The sequence below is a fragment of the Nannospalax galili genome, unplaced genomic scaffold (assembly GCF_000622305.1).
Source record: "Nannospalax galili isolate Female #2095 unplaced genomic scaffold, S.galili_v1.0 scaffold469, whole genome shotgun sequence".
Lineage (NCBI taxonomy): Eukaryota > Metazoa > Chordata > Mammalia > Rodentia > Spalacidae > Nannospalax > Nannospalax galili.
The window spans coordinates 489,902-513,124 of NW_008359443.1; the positions used below are offsets into that span (position 1 = coordinate 489,902).

General features: G+C 48.9%; 2 protein-coding genes across 3 annotated transcripts in view; one reads left to right on the forward strand and one right to left on the reverse strand.

Moving 5' to 3' along the window:
- Positions 1 to 13,349, forward strand: part of Med17 (mediator complex subunit 17) — a 28,352-nt gene extending 15,003 nt beyond the window's left edge. For both annotated transcript variants that reach the window (XM_008823114.3, XM_008823115.3), the window contains exons 4-12: positions 812 to 948; positions 1,035 to 1,119; positions 2,406 to 2,558; positions 3,696 to 3,826; positions 5,267 to 5,451; positions 6,671 to 6,808; positions 8,804 to 8,921; positions 10,380 to 10,539; positions 12,772 to 13,349. In XM_008823114.3, coding sequence (XP_008821336.1) covers positions 812 to 948; positions 1,035 to 1,119; positions 2,406 to 2,558; positions 3,696 to 3,826; positions 5,267 to 5,451; positions 6,671 to 6,808; positions 8,804 to 8,921; positions 10,380 to 10,539; positions 12,772 to 12,983 — 1,319 coding nt within the window. In that variant the 3' untranslated portion in view covers positions 12,984 to 13,349. The remainder of the gene's footprint in view (positions 1 to 811; positions 949 to 1,034; positions 1,120 to 2,405; positions 2,559 to 3,695; positions 3,827 to 5,266; positions 5,452 to 6,670; positions 6,809 to 8,803; positions 8,922 to 10,379; positions 10,540 to 12,771) is intronic.
- Positions 13,350 to 15,822: 2,473 nt separating this feature from the next.
- Vstm5 (V-set and transmembrane domain containing 5) overlaps positions 15,823 to 23,223 on the reverse strand; it is a 31,369-nt gene continuing 23,968 nt past the window's right edge. Inside the window, exons 2-4 of the mRNA XM_008823135.3 lie at positions 17,874 to 18,200; positions 17,248 to 17,388; positions 15,823 to 16,710 (exon numbers count right to left, since the gene is read on the reverse strand). Of these exons, the coding sequence (XP_008821357.1) occupies positions 16,667 to 16,710; positions 17,248 to 17,388; positions 17,874 to 18,200 (512 nt within the window). The 3' untranslated portion in view covers positions 15,823 to 16,666. The remainder of the gene's footprint in view (positions 16,711 to 17,247; positions 17,389 to 17,873; positions 18,201 to 23,223) is intronic.

Genomic DNA, 23,223 nt, shown 5'->3' on the forward strand with positions numbered 1-23,223 from the left:
TTGATTTTATATTGGAGTGGCCAGATTGCTTTTGTCTTCAGGAGTTCCCACAGAGGCCCAAGTCAGATGAGGATCAGATGCTCTCAGGCTTTCTCCTAAGGTCTGGATCCCTCCAGGAAAGATTTTGGCCTCAGGAATTTGGGGGTTGGACTGGCCTGGGACCAGGGCCTAGGAAAGATACTGGTCTAGGGCAGCTGGTGGCCATGCTACCCAGAGATGCAAAGGGAGACAGGGGGATGGAAGAGGCCCCAAGGGCTCCTGAGCACTGCACTGAGGAACTGGGTTGGTCTGAATGTAAAGGATCAGCAAGCGGAAAGGTCAGCCCCCGAGTCCAGGAACGAGGCTGGCGGTTTGTGCAGCCCGGGGAAGCAGAGGGAGGTGAGGGTGGGGCCAGGCCCAGAGGGCTCCTGGGGACCCGAGAAGAAACTGGGTTGGTCTGGATGCACAGGATCAGGAAGCAGTGGTGGTGCCCCCGGTGTCTGGGGCGCCAAGACAAGGAATGAGACAGGACCCAGGCTAGGAGGAAAGATGGGCAGAGGAGAAGGGAGGGTGAATGAGACTGGAGGAGTCAAGGCTCAGAGGGCAGGATCGACTTAACCTGGAGAGGCCTTATATTATTTCTTAATGTTAAGTTGTGTTTTTTTCCTGCTTCCTTCCTTCCTTGGGCTCAGTAGTCCTCCCTCCCTCCCTCCCCAGCATGCACATTTCCAGTGGAAACAATGTATGATTCTGTGATGTGGGGATGAAGTGTACTTGATAAAACGCTTGCTAAGTTCACATGCTCACTGTGTTTATTTTAATGTCCTGTTAGGATCCCTGTTTCCCCACCATGGCACTTTTGAAGTAATTAAGAACACAGACATTGATCTGGATAAGAAGATTCCAGAAGATTACTGTCCCCTTGATGTCCAAATTCCTAGTGATTTAGAAGGCTCTGCATACATCAAGGTACTGGTTAAAGTGGTTTGTAGGTGATTTCTTATTAACCCTGAGGCTACTTTGCCAATGTTTTTCATGTTTTTACTGTTGTCTAGGTTTCCATTCAAAAACAGGCTCCAGACATTGGTGATCTTGGCACAGTTAACCTCTTTAAGCGGGCTTTGCCCAAATCCAAACCAGGTATGTCATGGCATCTAACCTCAAGTCTTCATGTATATAATCAGTAAGTCAGATGCAAAGAGGGCGAGGAAAAGTGGGCTTTCGGAGGAAGAACAGTTGGAAATAAATCCCTTTTAAAAGCAGAGCTGAGGTCTATTAAAGACACTTTATTATATATTTTAAGAACGAGGGATGCTGGGCATGGTGGCGCACGCCTTTAATCCCAGCACTTGGAAGGCAGAGACTGGCAGATCTCTGTGAGTTCAAGGCCAGCCTGGTCTACATAGTGAGTTCCAGGACAGCTGGGGCTATAGGGAGACCCTGTCTCAAAAAGACCAAAAATAAAAATAAAGAGGGGTACTCAGAAAGGACACCCAAGACCATGGGTTTGGGCTTCTCAGAATGTTGCCTGTGTTTTGTTTTCAAGACAGAATCTTATGCCGGCTCTCCTGCCCCAGCCTCCTGCGTGCTGGGGTTATAGTGACGTGGGGTTGTTTCTGGAATGTGCCTTGCATCATTACAGACAAACCATGCGGAGTAGTTATATGGTAGACCAGGCTGGCCTTGAACTCGCAGAGATCCGCCTGCCTCTGTCTCTAAGTGCTGGGATCAAAGACGTGCACCACCACACCTGCCCTAGTGAGAAGCTGTATGCTGTTTTAGGTTGGACTTTACTAGTTTTCTCTGTATAAAAGAAGTGTGTTTTCATCCTCTCCAAGGCTCAGGGAACATTGTGGAAAATGGGGACAGAAATGTTAGAGCCAGAGGTGGGAGTGCTGTGAAACCATGTCTTCTGGATGTGACATGGCCACTACACACATGAACTCGCATAGCTGTGGTTACCTGCTTAAGGCTTGCACAAGATTGGGTCCACCTCTGTACATCATGGGTGGGCCCTGCCCCTCACTGAGGGACGAAGGGCAGCTAATGGCTGCAGGGAAGGGTGTCTTCTCCCTTGGCAGTGTAGCCGCTGCTTAGCTGCCCTTGTTCCCGTACATCACCCTCAGTGAGCACTCAAGAAAGCAGCCACAGCTGAACTCTCTCCGGTCACCAGAAAAAGACAGAGACGTGTAGAAGGGCTTGTGGGAAGGGGGTGAGCAGGAGAGAGGGGGCTGAGAGAGGGTAATGGGGGGGCAGTGAAGATGACCAAAAGTTGGTCAGATGCATGTCTTAATTTTACCAAAGATTTTTTTTTAAGTTAGATATCGGTATTTTCTCGACCTTTGACTAAGAATTGAGGTTATTGCTTCATGCTGTGTCTCATATGGTTGGACACTGGGCTTCTGCATGTGCCTTTTGTCTTTCAGGTTCCCCACATTGGCAGACAAAATTAGAAGCAGCACAAAACGTTCTTCTGTGTAAAGAGATTTTTGCACAGCTCTCTCGGGAAGCTGTTCAGATTAAGTCCCAGATCCCTCACATTGTGGTGAAAAACCAGATCATCTCTCAGCCTTTCCCAAGTAAGGACAGCCAGCCCTGTGAGACCTGCCAGGGGCTTCGTGGTGTCGGGGTAGGGTGGCTATGCAGCAGGGACGCCGTGCTGTTTGTTGTGGCCACAAAGCTGTAGCATGGTGGTGCTGCCAGTTCTGGTCCAGGCCATGGGGGCCAGACCTGGACTTCACAGCATATATTAAGATGGACTAGCATGACTATGGATCGCTTTGAAGTGAGATTCCTTTTCTTTTTTTAAAAATTATTTATTTATTTATTTATTTATTTATTTATTTATTTGCTATTTTATGTGTATGCGTATATTGCCTGCATGTAGGTAAGTGCACCCAAGTCGTGCAATGCCCGTGGAGGTCAGGTTGTTGGATCCCCTGGGACTGGAGTTATACACAGCTGTTAGCTGCCATGTGGGTGCTAGGATTCAAACCTGGGTCTTCTCCAAGAACAACCAATATTCTTAACCACTGAGCCATCTCTCCAGCCCCGTGAGATTCTTTTTCAAGAATATACTACATTTTTGTGTGTGTGTGTTTTTGAGACAGGGTCTCCCTGTAGCACCAGCTGGCCTGGAACTCACTATGTAGATCAGACAGGCCTTGAACTCACAGAGATCTCCCTGCCTCTGCCTCCCAAGTGCTGGGATTGAAGGGGTGCGCCACCACGCCTGGCGATATACTACCTTTTCTAAATAAGGTGTCAATTTAAAAATACTTAGACTATTACTATATTTGTAGAAATCAGCTTTTATTATCAGAAGAAGCATTCAGTTGTCACCATACGTTGTTTGCATAGATTCTCAGGATGGTATCACCACTGTCTTATCAAGGAAGTTTGTTTTAGAGTGAACAGTTACACCTAAGTGCTTACAGAGCAGGGTAAGACCAGGTATGTTAAAAGATAACAAGAAAACTTTTAAAAAAGGAAAATCCATATTTCTAGAGTCAGAAATGAAAGTTTCTCCCCAGTCTTCAGCCCAGCTCAGGGTCAGCAGCCGTGTTATAGGTCAGTGGAACTGGAATTAGGTGTGTGTGTTGCCGAAGGATCGTGTGAATACAAGCTCAGTCTGAGTTGGCTGGTTGCCCTCTATGAGGACAGCTTGGTGTCCAGATCTTGGCTTATCTGCGTCTGCCCTGCTGCTTTATGAACAGGCTTGCAGCTGTCCATTTCCTTGTGCCATTCCTCAAATGATAAGAAATCGCAGAAGTCAGCCACGGAGAGGCAGAGCCCTGAGGATCACCTCTATGTTCTGGAGCACAACCTGCACCTGCTGATCAGAGAGGTGACAGCACAAGTGGGGGCTTTGTGTTGAGCGTGTCCAGAGCTGTGAGTGCCGCAGACCTCCAGCAGCAGCAGCAGGGTCCCAGCTTGGGGAGGACCCGTCCTGCTCTGTTGGAGGATTTGGAGATCCGTGCACGGACCTTGTAGCCATAGCGCTGTGCAGCCAGTTCTGTAGTAGAGACAGGAATGTGCCACAGCAGTCACAGGAAGGAGCAGCATCATGCTTTCTGGGCAAGCAGTTTACCCACTGTGCCATCTTGCTAGTTCCCATAAGTAATGGTTTTAAGCAATAGCTCTGGTTTTAGTAAAAGTGCTAGAGTAAATTCCCTCTACCAGACATTAAAACAGGTTTTTTGTTATTTTTTTATTTTTTTATTATTTTATGTGTACGAGTGTATTGCCTGCATGTATGTGGCACTGTGGCGTCTTCAGAACAGTTTATTACTGGGCAGCTGCAGCTTGGTACAGTGTGGGCTCCTTCCAGAGCATCTCTTGGGCCAGCAAAATGACTCCTGTGGTACAGGCACTTCCCCATAGCTTTGATGACCTAAGTTTGATCCCAGATCCTACAAGGGTAGCAGGAGAGGACAGACTCCCTCTGGGAGAGTTGTCCTCTGACCCCACATGTACGCCGTGGTGCACTGCCTGTTCTTAAGCACATAAGAGTACACAAAATGAGTTAAAGAAACAGGTTTTTTGTTATTTTTTTATTTTTTTATTATTTTATGTGTACGAGTGTATTGCCTGCATGTATGTGAGTGCACCCGTGTCATGCAATGCTGTGGAGGTCGGAAGAGGGCTTTGGATTTCCCTGGAACTGGAGTTAATGACAGTTCATAGCCACCATTTGGGTGCTGGGAATCGAACCTGGGTCCTCTGCAAAAGCAGTCAGTGCTCTTAACCACTGAGCCATCTCTCCAGCCCCTTGTTATGTTTTTAAAAAGACTCTCTTGCTGGGTGTGGTGGTGCTCACCTGTAGTTTCAACACTCGGGACGCGAAAGCAGGAGGACTGAGAGTTGTAGTCCACCTGGGCTATGAAGTGGGTCCTAGTCATAGACATACATACTCCAGCCTGCCTCACCCCAAGATGTGGTTCGGGTGATTGTGATGGTGTAAAGGCCAGCGTTTTAAAGAGCTTTTGGACTGGAGGTATAAATACCTCAGTGGTAAAGCACTTGGCTGTCTATGGTGAGGCTCTGGGTTCAATCACAGTACCACAGAGGTTTCTTGAGTTCTGGAAGGCCATCTAGCACAGAGGGCTAGCATCTCCTGATCACACAGTCCTTAAAGAAATGAGACTCAGTGAAGAACATTGGTATTTTAAAACTTCCAGGGGAGGGGGTCTCCTCATTACAGACCTGGATAGAATGTTTTTGTCATCTTTATTGTGGCTACTGGTCATTAATGGCTCACTTGCTCGCTCTCCGTCTCCCTCTCCAGTTTCATAAGCAGACCTTGAGTTCCATTGTGATGCCTCACCCAGCCAGTGCTCCTTTTGGCCACAAGAGAATGAGACTTTCGGGTCCGCAGGCTTTTGATAAAAATGAAATTAACTCTATTCAGTCCACGGAAGGGCTCCTGGAGAAAATAATCAAACAAGCAAAGCATATTTATCTGAGGAGCAGGTAAGGATAAAGAAAGTTACTGTTTTTCTGTGAAATTGGGTCCTTTTCTCTTTTGTGTATGTTAATTTTTGATGCTTTAAACTTTTTTCCAAGGAAAAGGTGGTTGAGTGTGAGTTGGTGGTAGACTGGGTACTCTCCAGTGTGGGGAGGGCAGAACCAGCAGTCTATGTGAAGGCATTTTTTTTAAAAAACACTGATGATGGCCGGGCGTAGTGGCGCACGCCTTTAATCCCAGCACTTGGGAGTCAGAGGCGGGCGGCTCTTTGTGAGTTCAAGGCCAGCCTGGTCTACATAGTGAGTTCCAGGACAGCTGGGGCTACAGGGAGACCTGTCTCAAAAAGACAAAAACAAAACAAAAAACTGATGATGTTGCAGACAGCTAGGTGAGAGTCAGCTAGGAAACTGTCTCTTGCTGTAGTTTCTTTTAGCTCGGCTGGACCCCAGGGCTTGTGCACACTGGACAAATACCCTGCCGCTGGGCCACATCCCCAGCCTGGACTTCTTTAGGAGCCCATTCATGAGGCACTTAGAACATGTTGACTGACCGAATTCTTATAATGTAGCCAGTTTGTTCAAGGCTTCCGTCCAAGGCTGCTCCGTCTCTCAGATCTTTCTTTCATGCACAGTGTTTGCAAAAGAGCTTGCTGTGATTAGGCAGAAATGCATCTTCTTCAGTGCCGAAGGCTGCCTTTCTGTTTCATGACTGGTAGTTGGTGAAGAGGTCTGTTTCTACTTCATAATTTTGCCTTCAAATAAAAACAGCATTGCCATTAAATAGATGGCCTTTACTGGTCGATGTTTTGGGTTTTCAGTGTCTCCTTCCAGCGGTCATGTTTTTTAGAGCACTAGTCTGTAGTTCAGAATGGAAACCTGGTTCTTCTACTTTTATTTCATGTGTATGAATGTTTGCCTGCATGTCTGGAACTGCATCACACACATACAGTGATGGAGGCCAGAAGAGGGCATCAGATCCCCTAAATCTAGAGTTAGAAGATTGCTTTTAGGTACCATGTGGATGCTGGGAACCCAGCCTGGGTCCTCTGCAAGAGCAGCTAGTGCTCTTAACCACTGAGCATCTCTTCAGCCCCCAAAGCTCCACTTCGCTAATAGTGAGATCAAAAAGTCAGCAAAATAGAAAATAATCTTCAGATTTTCATACGATACATGATTTAAATCCTTTCTTTTCACATGGTGACTTTTAATTTGTCTCTTTTGGAAGAGCTGCTGCAACAATTGACAGCTTGGCAAGTCGAGTTGAAGACCCTCAGGTCCAGGCCCATTGGTCAAACATCAGTGACGTGTGTGAGTCTAGTGTGAAAGTTCTGATCACGTCGCAAGGGTATGAGCAGATATGCAAGTAAGTGTCACCGCAATCATGGAGGTAGCGTGCCAAATTGCCTGGTGTGCCCGATGTGTCCTGAAGGACTCCATAGAGCTTTGGGTTCTTACTTGCCAGGTGCTATAACACTTCGGTAAATTATATCGTCTGTCTCATGTTTGTAAGAATGTCTAAAATAGCCGGGCATGGTGGCACATGCCTTTAATCCCAGCACTTGGGAGGCAGAGACAGGTGGATTTCTGAGCTTGAGGCCAGTCTTGTGGTTACAGGGAGACCCTGTCTCACAAAGACCAAAAAAAAAAGAATGTCTGAAATATTCTGTATTTATTCACACATCAGTGCTAGAAGCTTGAGGCCAGTCTGGTGGTTACAGGGAGACCCTGTCTCACAAAGACCAAAAAAAAAAAAGAATGTCTGAAATATTCTGTATTTATTCACACATCAGTGCTAGACCGCCCCTTTCAGGGTGTCCCGCCTTTTGACAGGACATGTTGTCCTCTATTGACTTCTGCTCAAGAACCATGCAAATTACCTAAAAAGTTAAAACTAAAAAATCTCACACTTTAAGTCAGTTCATGGTTTTGTGTTGGGCCACGTTCAAAGCTGTCCTTGGCCACACTGGCCACATATGGCCTGTGGGCTGCGAGAGGGGAACATGAACCCAGCGTTGAGCAGAAAGCTGCCTCACCCGCCGCGACACACCAAGCCTGCCTCAGAGGCTGTGCCAGTCTAGTTGTCTGGAGCAAAGGCGGTGGACAGAATTGGAGCCTGTGCTCTGCCTACTGTGCTCGGGGCAGCCTGAGTGTGTAGCTCTCCTGACCTGGTGTTGGCCTGTTCCATTAGTTCATGACTGTGTCCTCTGAAAGAGTGGACCATCTGTCTGTGAAGCAGCAGCCTGGTCCTTGTTCCAGTGTTCTTAGAGGTGGTGATGCTTGTGCTGGGGACATGGTTCAGTGGTAGAATGCTTGCTTGGCATGTGCAAGGCCCTGGGTTCAAACCCCAGCATTGCAAGAAAAACATGCAGGCTGCTTGCTTGGTCCTCGAACATCATACGCTAGTACAGTTGGCGAGGGGCCATTAAGAGGCATGAGCGTACAGCTGATAGGGTAGATCGCAGGACTGGGGCTGTGGCTCACATGGCATAGTATTTGCCTGGCATTTCCTACGTCCTGGGTTCTAGCCTAGCACTGCATAAAACTGGGTGTGGTGGCTCACACCTGTAATCCTAGCACTTGGGAGGTAGTGGCAGCGGGATTGCAGTGAGTTCAAGGCCAGCCGAGGCTACTAGACTCTGGCTTTAAAAATTGCAATGAGAAAGGGTGTTGGTTTGAGCAACTCTGCCCTTGATGGTTGGTCCTAGAGTCACCCACCTGCACTCTCCAGGCTCTCCCAGCCTTTGCCTTTTGAGCACAGCTGCTTTACTTCAGACAGAGCTAACAAAGCACTGTGGCACATAGTCCCTCCCCTTTGAAGGAGAAGCAGTGTGCCAGTTTTAATGAAGACCAGTAGGAACATGAGACACAGAGGGGAAAGAGCATCTGTAAAGGCAGTAAGGGGGTACGTTTACATATTTGTTCATGTTGGGGGTTGGCTGGTACGCATGGCATGGCACGTACGTATTGGTCAGAGGACAGTCTGGAAGCTGGTTTTCTCCTTCCACCACATGAGTCCCTGGTATCGATCTTGGGTCATCAACCTTGGTTGGCTACAAGTGTGCTTACCTATCTGTCAGAGCATGCCCCACATAGACCCCTCATGTGTGTGTGAGTCCTGCTCTGAGGACTGCAAGGGAAGACAAGCACCTGCCTGTGGGCCTGGTGCCCAGTGTGGTCTGGGGAATCTGCCTTGAGTCTCACTACTCTTGATCACATAATCCTAAGAAACCTCCCTCCTCCCCATGACACAGCCATTGGTGTAGGTTGTGAGGACCGTCCCCATCTTCCTCATGCTGTTCAGCTGTAGGTAAGGATTTGTGGGATTGTCAGACAGTTGCATTTATGACTATGTCTGCAGGTCCATTCAGCTGCAGTTGAACATTGGCGTTGATCAGGTCCGCGTGGTGCACAGGGACGGACGAGTGATCACACTGTCTCATCAGGAGCAGGAGCTGCAGGATTTCCTTCTGTCTCAGGTGATGACCGCACGCTGTATCTTTGGGTTTTAGGTTTTTGCCATTGATTTGTTTTTGAATAGTCTGACTCTGTAGCTCAGGCTGGCCTGGAACCTGCTGTGCAGCCCAGTGGTCCTCCTGCTCTGCCTCCTGAGTGCTGAGACTGCAGACGTGTGCCACCATGCCTGGCCCCTTCCCTTCAGTAACTACTTAAGGACAAGTTGAATAAAAGACAGCTCTACAGAGCAACCTTTGTCCTGCCGTGTGACTTCATTTCCAAAACACACTTTTGGTTTGATTGGCCAACTGGAAGTGCTCATCAGATGTCCTGGCTTTATTTCCATTGCTTTTGTGTGAAAGCGAAGGGTTTCAGTTTTTCTACTGTTGGGGTCTGCACCCACTCCAGGAGTGGCGAAGTACTAACCAAAGGGAACGAGAGAAAGGGAAATAGATGCGAATTGCAGCAGACATCATCTGTCCAAGTGGAGTGTCTTCTCTTTTGGCCTTGGAAAGAGTTGCTCGGATGATAGCCAGTATAAAAAGGGCTTGTTCCTGGTCCCTGCTCCTCCACAGACTTGCTTTTTGACACTGGAGTGAAGTAAGGACAGTTTTCCTGTCTTCGTGGAGTTGTGGTACAGTGCCAAATTGTGGGAGAAGGGATAGGTTTTTTTTAAAGTGCTATGTAAACTAATACTTTTTTCACACAAAATTAAGAAAACATGCTAAAAGTTTTTGGATTCTGTAATCTCATATAGGACTTGCTTCTTTGATGCCAAGTAATCAAATGTATCTGTGAGGGACATGCAGCCCCCAGCTGTACATCCTAAATGGTGTTGGTCAGACAGACAGACAGACACACACACACCCCACCCCCACCCCCCAGCAGGGGTGTGTGTTGGCTGTCTCAGAATGAATGGGATATGGGACATCTGGAGACCAAGGCCCACAGGTGGACAGGGAATGTGGTGTTGCTGCTCTGCCATTGCCTGTGCTGCTGGTGATGGAATGCGTTCTGTCAGGGTAGAGCGAGGAGCCAAAGCGTGCTGGGGACTGTTCCTGGGCTCAGTTTCCTTCATGGGTGTAGGAGAGGCACCAGCTTAGTGTGACAGCTGCAGCAGGCAGTCTTCTGGCTCAGGGGCTCAGTAGTAACAGCCCCAGGCCATCCTTGAGGGCAGGGACAAGTCAGAGGAGCTTTAAAAGAAGGAGCCTGCCACTCAAGGTCAGCAGTGGTTTGTCGTGAGATTCAGCCAGCCTAGCTTCGGGCCCAAGCCTGCACTTGAACCGCCAGTGGAGGCAGAATGGCGAGCACTAGGCAGCTGTGGCCTCTGCAGTGGAAGGTGGGGTCCCACAGCTCTCCTAGTGATCACTTGGGAGTGTTCTTTATACTTAAGACCTTTCCCGGCCAGGCAATGAAACCCCAGCAAACTTATAACGTTAGATCACAGTGTCTGATTTCCAGTCACGTCTCCTTGTTCACAGATGTCGCAGCACCAGGTGCACGCGGTCCAGCAGCTGGCCAAGGTCATGGGCTGGCAGGTCCTCAGCTTCAGTAACCACGTGGGACTTGGGCCTATAGAGAGCATTGGCAATGCCTCCGCCATCACGGTGGCCTCCCCGAGTGGGGACTATGCTATTTCAGGTACTTCTGCTGCCAAGGTGGGTGGGGGGCAGGGGGGTGGGGGTGAGGTGGACTTAGCATTGGGCTATGTAAACTATATACCAACAAAGCATTTGTAGGAGTAATCTATCTCTGTGGATGTCATCTGAGACCAGGAGCTTATTCTCTACTTTGAGTATGTGTGAGGGTGCTGGAGTGTGCAGCGCTTGTGTACACATGTGTCTGAGTGCATGGGAAGCAGTGGACAACCTCCGATATCATTCCTCGGTGCCATCCACCTTATTTCTTGAGTGAGCTCTTTCATTGACCTGTCTGAGTTGACCAGGTGAGCCAGCCCACCTGTCTCTGCCTTCTAAGTGCCTGGATTAGAGGCATGTGCCACCATGCCCAGCATACATGGGTGCTGGGGATCAAACCTAAGCCCTCAAGCTTGCAAAGCAAGTGCTTCATCAACTATGCCATCTCAGCCCAAGGACTTAGTCTCTAAGAGTTACAAAAATACTTAGTGTGGGGTTATTGGTGCAGCTCAGCGGTAGAACATTTGCCTCACACGAGACCCTGTGTTCAGTACGTGGCATGAAGGGAAAAGCTCAGCAGCTCATTTGCTTCTAATAGATCCTCTGAAAAGCCAGCCTTCTTCCCTGAGACCCCAAACCTTAATAGACCCAAATTTTAAGTGCACTCCCAGGGCTGGAGACATGACTCAGCTGTTGAGAGCATGGGCTGCTCTTGCAGAGGACTCAGGTTTGGATCTAGTACCCCAAGGTGGCTCACAACCATCCACAACTCCGGTTCCAGGGGATCCAGCACCCTCTTCTGGCTTCCACAGGCATCACACACTTTCACATACATGCAGGCAAAACACTCATACACATAGAATAAAAGTGAACTGTGCTGTTATAACATGGAAAGAATATCTGATCCTAGAAGCAGCAGGAGGCTGAGATGGGGAAGGATGTTTCAGTGAGTGGGGTTTCTGCAGGTGCGTGCACTCACGCTGGCTAGCCTTGTCTCAACTTCAGGGTACTTGCATTTTAGTGGAAAGTTCTTTTCTACTTAAGTTGAAAGATTAAATAATGAGAAATATTTGACCACAGATCCCAGCTTGGTACTAGACAAAGTTGCTGGTTGCAGGATCTTTATCACTAGGAACTGGTGGTGTGTGTGTGTTTGTGTGTGATTGGGCTTGAACTTCATAAGCATGCATTCTGTTATTGCTAAGAATATTGGTAAGAATTTTGAAATACCCTATATTCATCTGAGTAAAAACTTCATTAAGACCTGGTGTTCTTCCTGGTTTTTTGTTTGATTTTTGTGGTTTTGTTAGTTTTTTGTTTTTTAATATTTATTTTATGTGTAAGAGTATTTTATCTGTATATATGTAAGTGCACCATGTGTGTGCAATGCCTTCAGAGACCAGAAGAGGGCATCAGGTTCCTGGAACTGAAGTTATGGGTGATTGTTAGCCACCTCTAGGTGCTGGGAACTGGACCCAGGTCCTCTGCAAGAATACTCAGTGCTGTTAACTGTGAACCATCTCTCTTCTGGTTTTTTTTGAGACAAGTTCTTGTCTGCAGTTCAGGCTAGCCTTGACCTCTCTCTGTAGCTCAGTTTGGCTTTGAAGTTGATATGTAGCCCAGGCCAGCCTTGAACTTTTGGTCCTCTGGTATCAGCCTCCTGAGTGCCTAGATTATAGGCCTGGGTCACCACTACACCTGGCACATCCTACCTGATTTGTATGGAACAAGTAGTAATCTACAAATACTTAAAACAGTTAGAATGTGCCTGTGCATATGCAAAAATTTAGCGCTTGGGGATTGGCATGATGGTTTATTAAGTAAAGGCACTTCCCCCACAAGCCTTACAAGCCAGCTGCCGAGCCTCACAGCCTGAGTTCAATCTCTGAGACCCACATGGTGGAAGGAGAGAATCAGCTGTTACTGTTTGTCTTCTGAACTCCGTGCATTCACACACACATGCATTTACACAACATCATACATAAGTAATGAATTTAGCATTTTGCAATTGAAACACACTTTTTTCTTTCTTTTTTGGGGGGGGATGCAAAATTTCATGTAGCCCATGCTGCCCTTAAATATGCTGTGTAGCCAGAACTGGCTTTAAACTCCTGATCCTCTGGCCTCCGCCTCCCAAGTGCTGGGGTCTCAGGTGTGCACTTTTTAGCAAGATCCTCTGCGCTGTTGGATGGGTTTCCTGGTTTGCAGATGTACTGATGCTTGGTTTCCTCCTCAGTTCGTAACGGACCTGAGAGTGGCAGCAAGATCATGGTTCAGTTCCCCCGCAACCAGTGCAAAGACCTTCCCAAAAGTGATGTCCTGCAGGACAACAAATGGACTCATCTCCGAGGACCGTTCAGGGAGGTGCAGTGGAACAGGATGGAAGGCCGCAACTTTGTTTACAAGATGGAGCTGCTGATGTCTGCACTGAGCCCCTGTCTGCTCTGATCTTCCCCGGGACAAGTTCCAGAGACTGACCTGGGTGCATGCAGATCAGTTACAGGCAGAGGGAGAGAGTCTTCCACGGGAGTTCTGTGTACTGCCCACGGACCTGGAGCTCCTGCACTCCACAGGAGCCTTGTTTGAAAGACTGCTGAATGTTTACCTAGCAGCCCCAGACCGTTCACTTTGTGAGTGATAAGTGCTTTGAAATGGAAGTTTGTCTATAGTTGTATGGGAGATGTAAAATAATTTGTTTTTTATACAGTTAACTTGAAGACATTACTAACTTAAGGGCTTGAATTTGTTTTTTAAAATAAAATATCCCTGTTGTGTGATGTTAACATAAAATATGTGCTTAAAACTCTCCAAGTACTTTATGAGTTTGGGTTTGTTTTTTTTTTATTTCATATGTATGAGTGTATGTAAGTGTACCCGTGTGTTGTACAAAAGCCTGCCGATGCTGGGTATGGTAGTGCACACCTTTAATCCCAGCACTTAGGAGGCAGAGGCAGGCAGATCTCTGAGTTCAAGACCAGCCTGAAACTGGAGTTACTGACTGTTGTTAGCCACCATGTGATTCCTGGGAGCTGAACCCGGGTCCTCTATAAGAGCAGCCAGTGCTCTAACCACTGAACCATCTCTCAGCCCACTTTTGAGTTCTTTTTTTTTAAAAAAAATATTTTTATGTGTATGAGTGTATTGCCTGCATGTAAGTGCACCCATGTCCTGCAGTGCCCAAGGAGATCAGAAGAGGGCATCAGACCCCCTGGAACTGGAGTTACAGATTGAACCTGGATCCTCTGCAAGAGCAGCCAGTGCTCTTAACTGCTGAGCTCTCCGGCCCACTTTCTGAGTTCTTAATGACCCACATGAGTTCTGGACCAGCTGGGACGGCAGGAAAATCCTGTCTTAATAAACCACATCAGAACTCTTATGACAGCTTTAACATACAGATTCACTGACTGAGCATGGGAGGCTCTTCCCTGGAGCACAGCAAGAACACCTCAGAAGGACCGGTCCTCCCCAGCACTGGGGCCATGAGATGCCTGGGGAAGCGAAGTGCCTCTCTGCTCCAGCTGTCTTGCTCCTGAGTCAATAGGAGCAGGTCAGGAACTCGAGGAGCTGAAGGTATGGGAGGAGCAGACGGGGTCTTTGGGGCTTGACCTGTGGGTCTGTTCATGGTGGCCTCCCTGTTAGTCCACCATACTCGGCTTCCTCAGGACTGGAAGACAGCCCAGTGAAGGGCCTGAGGCCGTGGGTTCCTTTCCACCCTTGCCTAGCAGAGCACGGTGACGTGAGAACACAGTGAACTTCGGTTCTTAGCTCCTGCCGTTAGTTTTGGCCCTTCCTAGGAGAAAGGCCCTGGAGTTAAACCACTGCTCTAGCAGCTCGAATCGCAGGCTTTATTTTCAGAATTATTTTTCATTAATTTTTTTAAACAATTTTTCACAGTCTGAAGTATAACTTATTAACAGTACATTGTCATTCTCTGTGATTTAATTTTTTTTCCAGGTCTTTTTGAGACAGGGTCTCCCTGTAGCCCCAGCTGGCCTGGAACTCACAGACATCTGCCTGCCTTTGCCTCCCAAGTGCTGGGATTAAAGGCACATGCCACCATACCCAGACCTTTTTAAATTTTTTAAATTTTATTTTATGTGTATCTATTGCCTGCATGTGTGTCAGTGCACCCGTGTTGTGCAATGCCCTTGGAGGTCAGAAGGTGCCATCAGATTCTCCTGGAACTGGAGTTCTGGATGGTTGTTAGCCGCCATGTGGGTGCTGGGAATCGAACCTGGGTCCTCTGCAAGAGCAGGCAGTGCTCTTAATCGCCGAGTCATCTCTCCAGCCCCATATTTTCTTTCTTTTTTTTTGTTTTTTTTTTTTTAAAAAAAAAACAGACAAGACTTTGGGCCCTAGAATTTAAAACCTGGAATAGCTTGAAGAGTGCACAGGTCGGTCCCCTTTCCAAAGAAAGGAACTGAGACAATGTCCTAGCAGTTTGGCTTGCAGCCGGCCTTACCTGAGGAAGCCTCGCTTTCATTCTCCACCCCGAGGGTTCCCACCCCTGACTCCTGACAAGCTGAGGGGTGCGATGGAGGAGCGGCTGCACCACAGGAGCGCTGCACATGTGTGAGGGAGGACACGCACCCCGTCCCCTCCCAACACTACTCACCCTGCTTCTTCATGGGACATATGGAAACCCTGCTAGCCCAGGGCCAGGTTCCCGCCTGCTGCTGGGAAGGGGCACCTGGGTGTGGGATCCCACCCATCTGTGTGTGTGCTCGCACAGTGGGCGGTGAAGGTGAGTGTGCTGGGAATGTGCACACCAGTGGCGCGCGCCCCTTCTGAGCAGGACAGCCTTGCAGCCTCCCCTAGCTGGCCCACCATAAGCAGCTGCGCACTCCACACCCTTCCTCTAGTCGGGGAAGGCTTCTGACTGACTTCCAGGGACTCCTCACCTGCCAGTGGGATCTTGGGGACTTAAGGAGACACAGAGGAATGTTCTTCAGGCCTCTAGCTTTGCATACACTACTCGGCACCCAAGGCCCTGCTCACGGGTGCTAGCCGGGACCTACAACATGGCCGGCTGCAGTCTGCAACTGTGGGTACTGAAGAGAGAACGGGAAAATAAACTGCAGTTGGAGCTTGGCTAACGGATGCTGGGAAGGAGAACCCGGCTAAACAGTGACAGCCTGGGGAGTGCCGGCCAAGGTGGCTGGGGCCTAATCCCCAAGCTCAGCTGGAGCCCCAGGGCGATCTAACCTTCATCCCTCAACACAGCGCTTTCCGGGTAGCCTTCCAGACCCCCACCCCCCCACCCCCCGAGCCAAGTATCCCCCTGCTTTTCTTAGCCACTCAGAGCTCTAGGCTGACTCTGGGCGTAGATGCCCTAACTGAGGTAGGCAAAGGCCGTGTGCTCCTCAGCCCAGGGCCTGACTGGACATGTGAGGTGTTGGTGACTGAGGAGCAGACATGGCGGATTTTTCAAGTTGAGTTGCCCATCTGGCTGGGAGGCTGGATGCTGCGCCTGGTCGAGATGAGCCGTGTTTTCCTCCATCACCCAGGCAGGCCATGTGAGGAAAATCGTTTTGAATGAAGGAAGATGAGAAACATGCATATCTTCCTGCTTCCTGTCCGAAAGCTAGTCCCTCAGGGAGCACTCAGCCGCTCTCCCTAAGGCTCCGGCTCCTAGCACTCACCGCAGCACCCCAGCACCCCAGATCCCTCAGCAGACTATCTGGACGCTTCAGGCTTGCTCACATTAGCTCGCTCCACGGCAGTTTTAAGGGTGGTGAGTCAGGGACGGTGGGTGCAATGGTTTGCAGATCAGACAGGAGCATGGCCCATCGCCAGCCAGCACAGCGGTCATTCTGTAGGCATTCTGGCCCTGGAGATGGACTCCTCCAGCAGGTCTGCCTGCCTTAGCCCCAGCCTGTGCCATTACTTAAGGATCAGCATGGCCCCAAAGCTGCAGCCAAGCAGAGTTCCTAGTTGAAAGCCCCAAGCTTCTCGAATGTCATGTCAGTCCTAGAACTGACTGCAAGGCGTCATCTCCAGCTTCTTCCTGTCCCATCAGGAGGCTGCAGAACGGGTCTGCTGGAGACGGCAGCAGACCCACTCAGCTTGTTTCTCTGATTGGGAAGTACTATTTTCCTCTTGAGGTAGCAATGTAGATGGTCCAGCCTTGGCTACCACTCAGCATCCTGCAGCTCGATCTCCTCAGTGGTGCTTTCTGTAAAGCAAAAGACAAGTTGGGGCTGGGGAGATGGCTGGGTTGGTGCAGTGCTCATTGCACATGCATGAGGACCTGAGCTTGGAACCCAGCACCCATGTAAGAAGCCGGCAAGTACATCTGTAATGCTGACAGTGACAGGTGCAAGTTCATCCGTCAGCCACTAGCCTCCAGTCAGATCCGCCTGATCCAGGTCAGCCACTAGCCTCCGGTCAGATCCGCCTGATCCAGGTCAGCCACTAGCCTCCGGTCAGATCCGCCTGATCCAGGTCAGCCACTAGCCTCTGGTCAGATCCGCCTGATCTCAGGTCAGTCAGAGACTACGTAAAAACACAGTGGAAGGCGTCTGCAGAAGACACTGGATGTTGTGGATGTCGACCTCTGGTTTCCACACATGTACATAGGCACTCAGGTGCATGAGCACCTGCATGCATAAGTGCATACATACACACACACACACACACACGGAATTAAAAACCAGCCACCTGCCACCTCTGGTCTCAGATGAAAGGACTGTCATAACACCCAGAGCATTACCTTTGTGTTTGTGCCTCCTCTTCCTCTGGAATTTATACACACACCTGTTGCACACCCACATGAGGCTGATCAGGACTGCAGCCACGGCAGCAAGCAAAGCCAGGAAGACGACCACGAAGTGGAGGTCTTCATACAGGATCTCTGGTGGGACAAGGAAGGCAAGGTGTCTTTAAAAGATGGTTATTAAGTGAAAAAAAATTTAATTAAAAGATACTGTATCAATCCTTTGAGAACTTTATACAATGTATTTTGATTGTACTCAATCTCTCCTCCCCCAGCTCCTCCCAGATCCTCCCCCAGCTCCTCCCCCAGCTCCTCCCAGATCCTCCCAAGCTTCCCAACCCACCCCCACCCCCCAACTTTGTTTCCTTTTTTTTTTTTTGTCTTTTTGAGACAGGGTATCCATGTAGCCCCAGCTGTCCTGGAACTTGCTATGTAGACCAGGCTAGCTTTGAACTCACAGAGATCCACCTGCCTCTGCCTCCCACGTGCTGAGATTAAAGGCATGTGTGCTAGCATGCTCAGCCCTGCATCCTCTTTTTATAACCATCAACCCTAATTTGTGAGATCACTTTTACTCTATGAAGTTGTCCACCCACACCTCCTGCTCAGGGGGGCTCTCTTACCAGACACCTGTAGCACAATGGTGCCAAACTGGCTGCTCCCCAGGTGCTCTGTGACAGTGATGACATAGTAGCCAGAATCCCTCACGCTCACGCTGAAGAGCTGGATGGAGCCATTGTCAAAGGTGCAGACTCTGTCCCTGTGGCTTTGAGAGATGTTGGCTGGGGTCCCTGGTTTCCACTCCACGACCTTCTGCACACCCCAATGAGACGTGTGCTTCCATTCAATGGTGGGCACCCCATGGCAAGAGTAGTCTACTGAGAGCAGGATGTCTTTTTGGACGGTGGCATTGATGACTGACTGTGGAATGTACAGTGACACGCCCTGACCTGTAGCGTGAAATATGAGATGTTGAGCTTACATAGGAGCTACTTGACTGCCATCTCTCCAGCCCTGAACTTATAATTGAGCCAAATTATTTACTCATCAGTTCCTTCCACGTGTGTCTTTTGTTTACAGCCAGGAAAAACCACACAGCTCCATCCAGCTCTCCCGTGTAGCTCTACACAGGGAGACATACAAGGGATCAAAGCAAAACAAGCTGACGTTAAAGAATGACATGCACATGAAGATAATAAAAAGGCCAAGAATGACCAGTGGAGGGATTCACGGTGGCTAGGGGGACCTCACTGAGGAAATGACATTTGAACTCTGGCCCAATGGACAAGCAAGAGGGGGGAGCAGCCTGAGGAAGACAGTGGAGCACTTTAGGCCAAGGGAATCAGGAGTGTGACATCTGGGTGCTGAGGATGAGCAGTGTGTGTGTGTGAGGACGGCTAGAGCGCTGGAATGCAGGGAGACTGGGCAGGGGAGCACTCAAGTGGAGGGAGCACTCAGCAGGGGGAGCACTCAAGCAGAGGGAGCACTGAGCAGGGGGAGCTTCTGCCCAGCTTCAATGTCAGGAACTTGGAGACCATGGGAGCCCCAAGGTGGCTTAGGCTCAAGGGTAATTCTGGCATCTGACATGGAAAGCATCTTGGGGCTCAGGGGGGCAAGTGTGGAAGCAAAGGAGCAGTCAGGTAGATGCTGCAGGAGATGAGGCAGGACGTTAGAAAGGGCAGGCTGGAGTAGGACATGCATTTGGAAGTACTGGGACAGAGCAAGCTGACCAGCTGGGTATGAACATGGGATTAGACGAGACAGAGGCATCAGGCAGACGTGTCTGCTCAGGATATGGGAAATGATGCTGTGATGGTTTGAATGAAAATGCCCCCCATAGGCTCCAAGTATTTGGACATTTTGTCCCCAGATGATGATGCTGTTTTGTGAGGTTTTAGACGGTGTGGCTCTCCTGGAGGAAACAGGTCACTGGGGGTTGGCTCAGAGAGTTCTTAAGCCTTGCCAGATCTCCAGTCGGTCTCTTGCTTCTTGTGCCTGCGTGATGATGTGAGAGCTTAGCTCCTGCTGCTCCTGCTCCAGCCACCTCCACCCACCATGCCTCCCTGCCATGATGGACTATAATTCCCCTGGAACAATAAGCTCAAATAAACTCTTCCTCCTATAAATTGCTTGGGTCAGTGTTTCTATCACAGCAACAGAAAAGTGACTTACAGTAATTGATACCAGAGAGTGGGCTGTTGGCTGTGTAGAACCTGACCGTGTGGGGTTTTGAAGAAATGTGGAAGACTTTGGAACGTTGGGCTAGAAAAATGGTTGATTGTTGTAAGCAGAGCTTAATAGGTCATTCTAGTAGGGGCCTAGAAGAAAGTAGTGCTGAGAACAATGTAGTCCCAGAGGGAAATAAGGACTCAAGCACCACTTGGGATATTTTGGCAAAGAGTCTGGCTGGAGTCTGCCCACAGCCAAAAAGCTTGCCTGAGGCTAAGTTGAAAAGCTGGAGGGAGCACTCAGCAGGGGGAGCACTCAAGCAGAGGGAGCACTGAGCAGGGGGAGCTTCTGCCCAGCTTCAATGTCAGGAACTTGGAGACCATGGGAGCCCCAAGGTGGCTTAGGCTCAAGGGTAATTCTGGCATCTGACATGGAAAGCATCTTGGGGCTCAGGGGGGCAAGTGTGGAAGCAAAGGAGCAGTCAGGTAGATGCTGCAGGAGATGAGGCAGGACGTTAGAAAGGGCAGGCTGGAGTAGGACATGCATTTGGAAGTACTGGGACAGAGCAAGCTGACCAGCTGGGTATGAACATGGGATTAGACGAGACAGAGGCATCAGGCAGACGTGTCTGCTCAGGATATGGGAAATGATGCTGTGATGGTTTGAATGAAAATGCCCCCCATAGGCTCCAAGTATTTGGACATTTTGTCCCCAGATGATGATGCTGTTTTGTGAGGTTTTAGACGGTGTGGCTCTCCTGGAGGAAACAGGTCACTGGGGGTTGGCTCAGAGAGTTCTTAAGCCTTGCCAGATCTCCAGTCGGTCTCTTGCTTCTTGTGCCTGCGTGATGATGTGAGAGCTTAGCTCCTGCTGCTCCTGCTCCAGCCACCTCCACCCACCATGCCTCCCTGCCATGATGGACTATAATTCCCCTGGAACAATAAGCTCAAATAAACTCTTCCTCCTATAAATTGCTTGGGTCAGTGTTTCTATCACAGCAACAGAAAAGTGACTTACAGTAATTGATACCAGAGAGTGGGCTGTTGGCTGTGTAGAACCTGACCGTGTGGGGTTTTGAAGAAATGTGGAAGACTTTGGAACGTTGGGCTAGAAAAATGGTTGATTGTTGTAAGCAGAGCTTAATAGGTCATTCTAGTAGGGGCCTAGAAGAAAGTAGTGCTGAGAACAATGTAGTCCCAGAGGGAAATAAGGACTCAAGCACCACTTGGGATATTTTGGCAAAGAGTCTGGCTGGAGTCTGCCCACAGCCAAAAAGCTTGCCTGAGGCTAAGTTGAAAAGCCATGGACTAATTTCTCTGTTGGAAAAAATTTCAAGACAGCCTAATGTTGAAATGGTGGCATGGCTATGAATGGTGACTGTTATACAGATTCACAGAGAAAAAGAGCAAATGGGGCAGAAAGAAATAAAGAGTGTACAGGATGGATTGAAAAAGAGCTCTAGGAAGATAAATGTTGGAGCCCTGGCAGGTGATGGAGAGGATCCCATTGATAAGGAGATTAAAATGATTAAGGAGATTAAAGTGATTAAGGGGGGCCCAGAGATTCAAACTTAAACAATGGAGAGAGTGCCTCCAGGGCAAGAACACACCCAGTTAAGCCTCCAAATTGTGAAAGGAAAATTCTGTAGGCTGAAGAGAAGAGCTTCTAATATGGATAAAGCAGCCTGAGGTCCATCTCAAACTTGCAGTCAGACTTGGCAGTGTTGCTCACCTGGTTCTGGCTATAGGGGCATGAAAGATGGAAGAGTGAAGGGGTCGTCAATTCTTCCCCCAACGTTTCAGAGAAACATGGAGGCCTGGTAGCATGAAGCAGAGGTACCCCTGCCTAGAAGAGGCACTGGTTGGCCATTGTATGAAGCTGTGAAGGTGAAGCCTGGTTGGCAATGGAGACCCAAAGACATTTGTGATGCCAGAGGAAGTGGTACCAGCCCAAAAGAGAGAGAGATGTGTGTTGCACACAGCAAAGCTAGAGAAGCTGAGCCATCTAAGCCCTTTGAAAGTAAAGTCCCAGAAGTTGGATGTGGAGCTCCTGGATTTGGTGTTTGTCCTGGTTTTCGCTCTTGTTTTGGTCTGGTATTTCCTCCCTCTGCCTCCATTCCGCCCTTTTGGAATGGTAATGTGTATTCGGTTCCACTGTTATGCTGGGAATATGTAATTTGTCTTTGAGTTTATAGAGGCTTACAGTTAATATTATTTACCTGAGTCTCAGAAGAGACTTTGGACTGTGGACTTTTAAATAGTATTGAGACAGATAATGACTATTGGGACTTCTAAGTTGGACTAAATGCATTTTGCATTTTGTATGGTCATAAGCCTATTGGGGCCAGGGGGTGGAATGTGATGGTTTGAATGAAAATGTCCCCCATAGGCTCCAAGTGTTTGGACATTTTGTCCCCAGATGATGGTGCTGTTTTGGGAGGTTTTAGAAGGTGTGGCTACCCTGGAGGAAGCATGTCACTGGGGGTGGGCTTAGAGAGTTCTTAAGCCTTGCTGGATCTCCAGTCACTCTCTGTTTCCTGGGCCTGCTTGAACACGTGAGAGCTTAGCTTCTGCTGCTCCTGCTCCAGCCACCTCCAGCCACCTCGCTTCCTGACATGACAGACTGTAATTCCCCTGGAACCATAAGCTCAAATGAACTTTCTTCTATAAATTGCTTTGGTTGGTGTTTCTGCCACAGCAACAGAAAAGTGACTAATAGAGAGGCCTTGCCGAGGGTGTATGTACATGTGTTTGTTACATGTGTACTGAATAGGTACCATGTAGCACTGTGTGTACCATGTGCCTGGTCCATACCAACTGCTTTACGTTTATGCTACTAAAGCCTTCCACAATCCATTTCAAGTTAATCAGTGATTAACCCTCAGGCTCAGCAGGATTGAAAATCTGATCCAGGGTCATTCTGCAGGGCTGAGGTGCACACATGGGCACCTGACTCCAAAGCGCAAACATTTATATCTGGGCTCAAATTGAAGGTCAGTGGCTGGCAGTGAGGGGACAGGTTGCTGTAGTGACCCCTCTTGTCCTTTATGGACAACAGTGCTCTGCTCTAATAGTTAACAGGCTCCTGCCCTTGCCCAAGAATTTACAGACTTCTTTGGACTTTGTTGATGTAGAGGAGGGGGCGGTCTGCTCCCAGGATGCGGGAAGATGACCAGAGAGCTGTCCTTGGGATGCAGAGTAAGTGTGGCCCCCTTTATGTTTATACATACATTAAAGGTCTGTTACCAGCCAGTCTCCTCACCTGCCACTTTTCCAGACCTTTCCTGTCATCCCGTCATCCCCAGCAGCACTCCGTCTGTACCCCTTTCCTATGGCTGGCTGAGTAGCTAAAACAATTCAACGAATTTCATGGTAAAAGTGGAAAATAGGGCTGTGAACTGAACTGAATTACAGGACCCCACATGATACCGGATGGAGAATCTGCAAATCACAAGTATTGTATCACATGTAAGGGGAGGGATGGTTTGCTTAAACTCAACTTCACATTACAGAAAACACCAAAGATGGGCTAGGGATGTAGCTCAGTTGGTAGAATGTCTGCTCAGCACGCATGAGGACTTGAGTTTGATTGCCAGCATGGCAGAAGCCAGGCTAAGTGGCCCACACCTGCAGTTCCAGCACCCAGGCAGTAAAGGCTGAAGGATCAGAAGCTCAAGGTCATCCTCAGCTACATAGTGAGTATGAAGCCAGCCTGGGCTACATGAGACCCTTTCTCAGAACCATTAGGAAGAAAGTTACAAATATCCTGACACTCCACCTAAGAGCAGGTGGTTCCCCTACACAC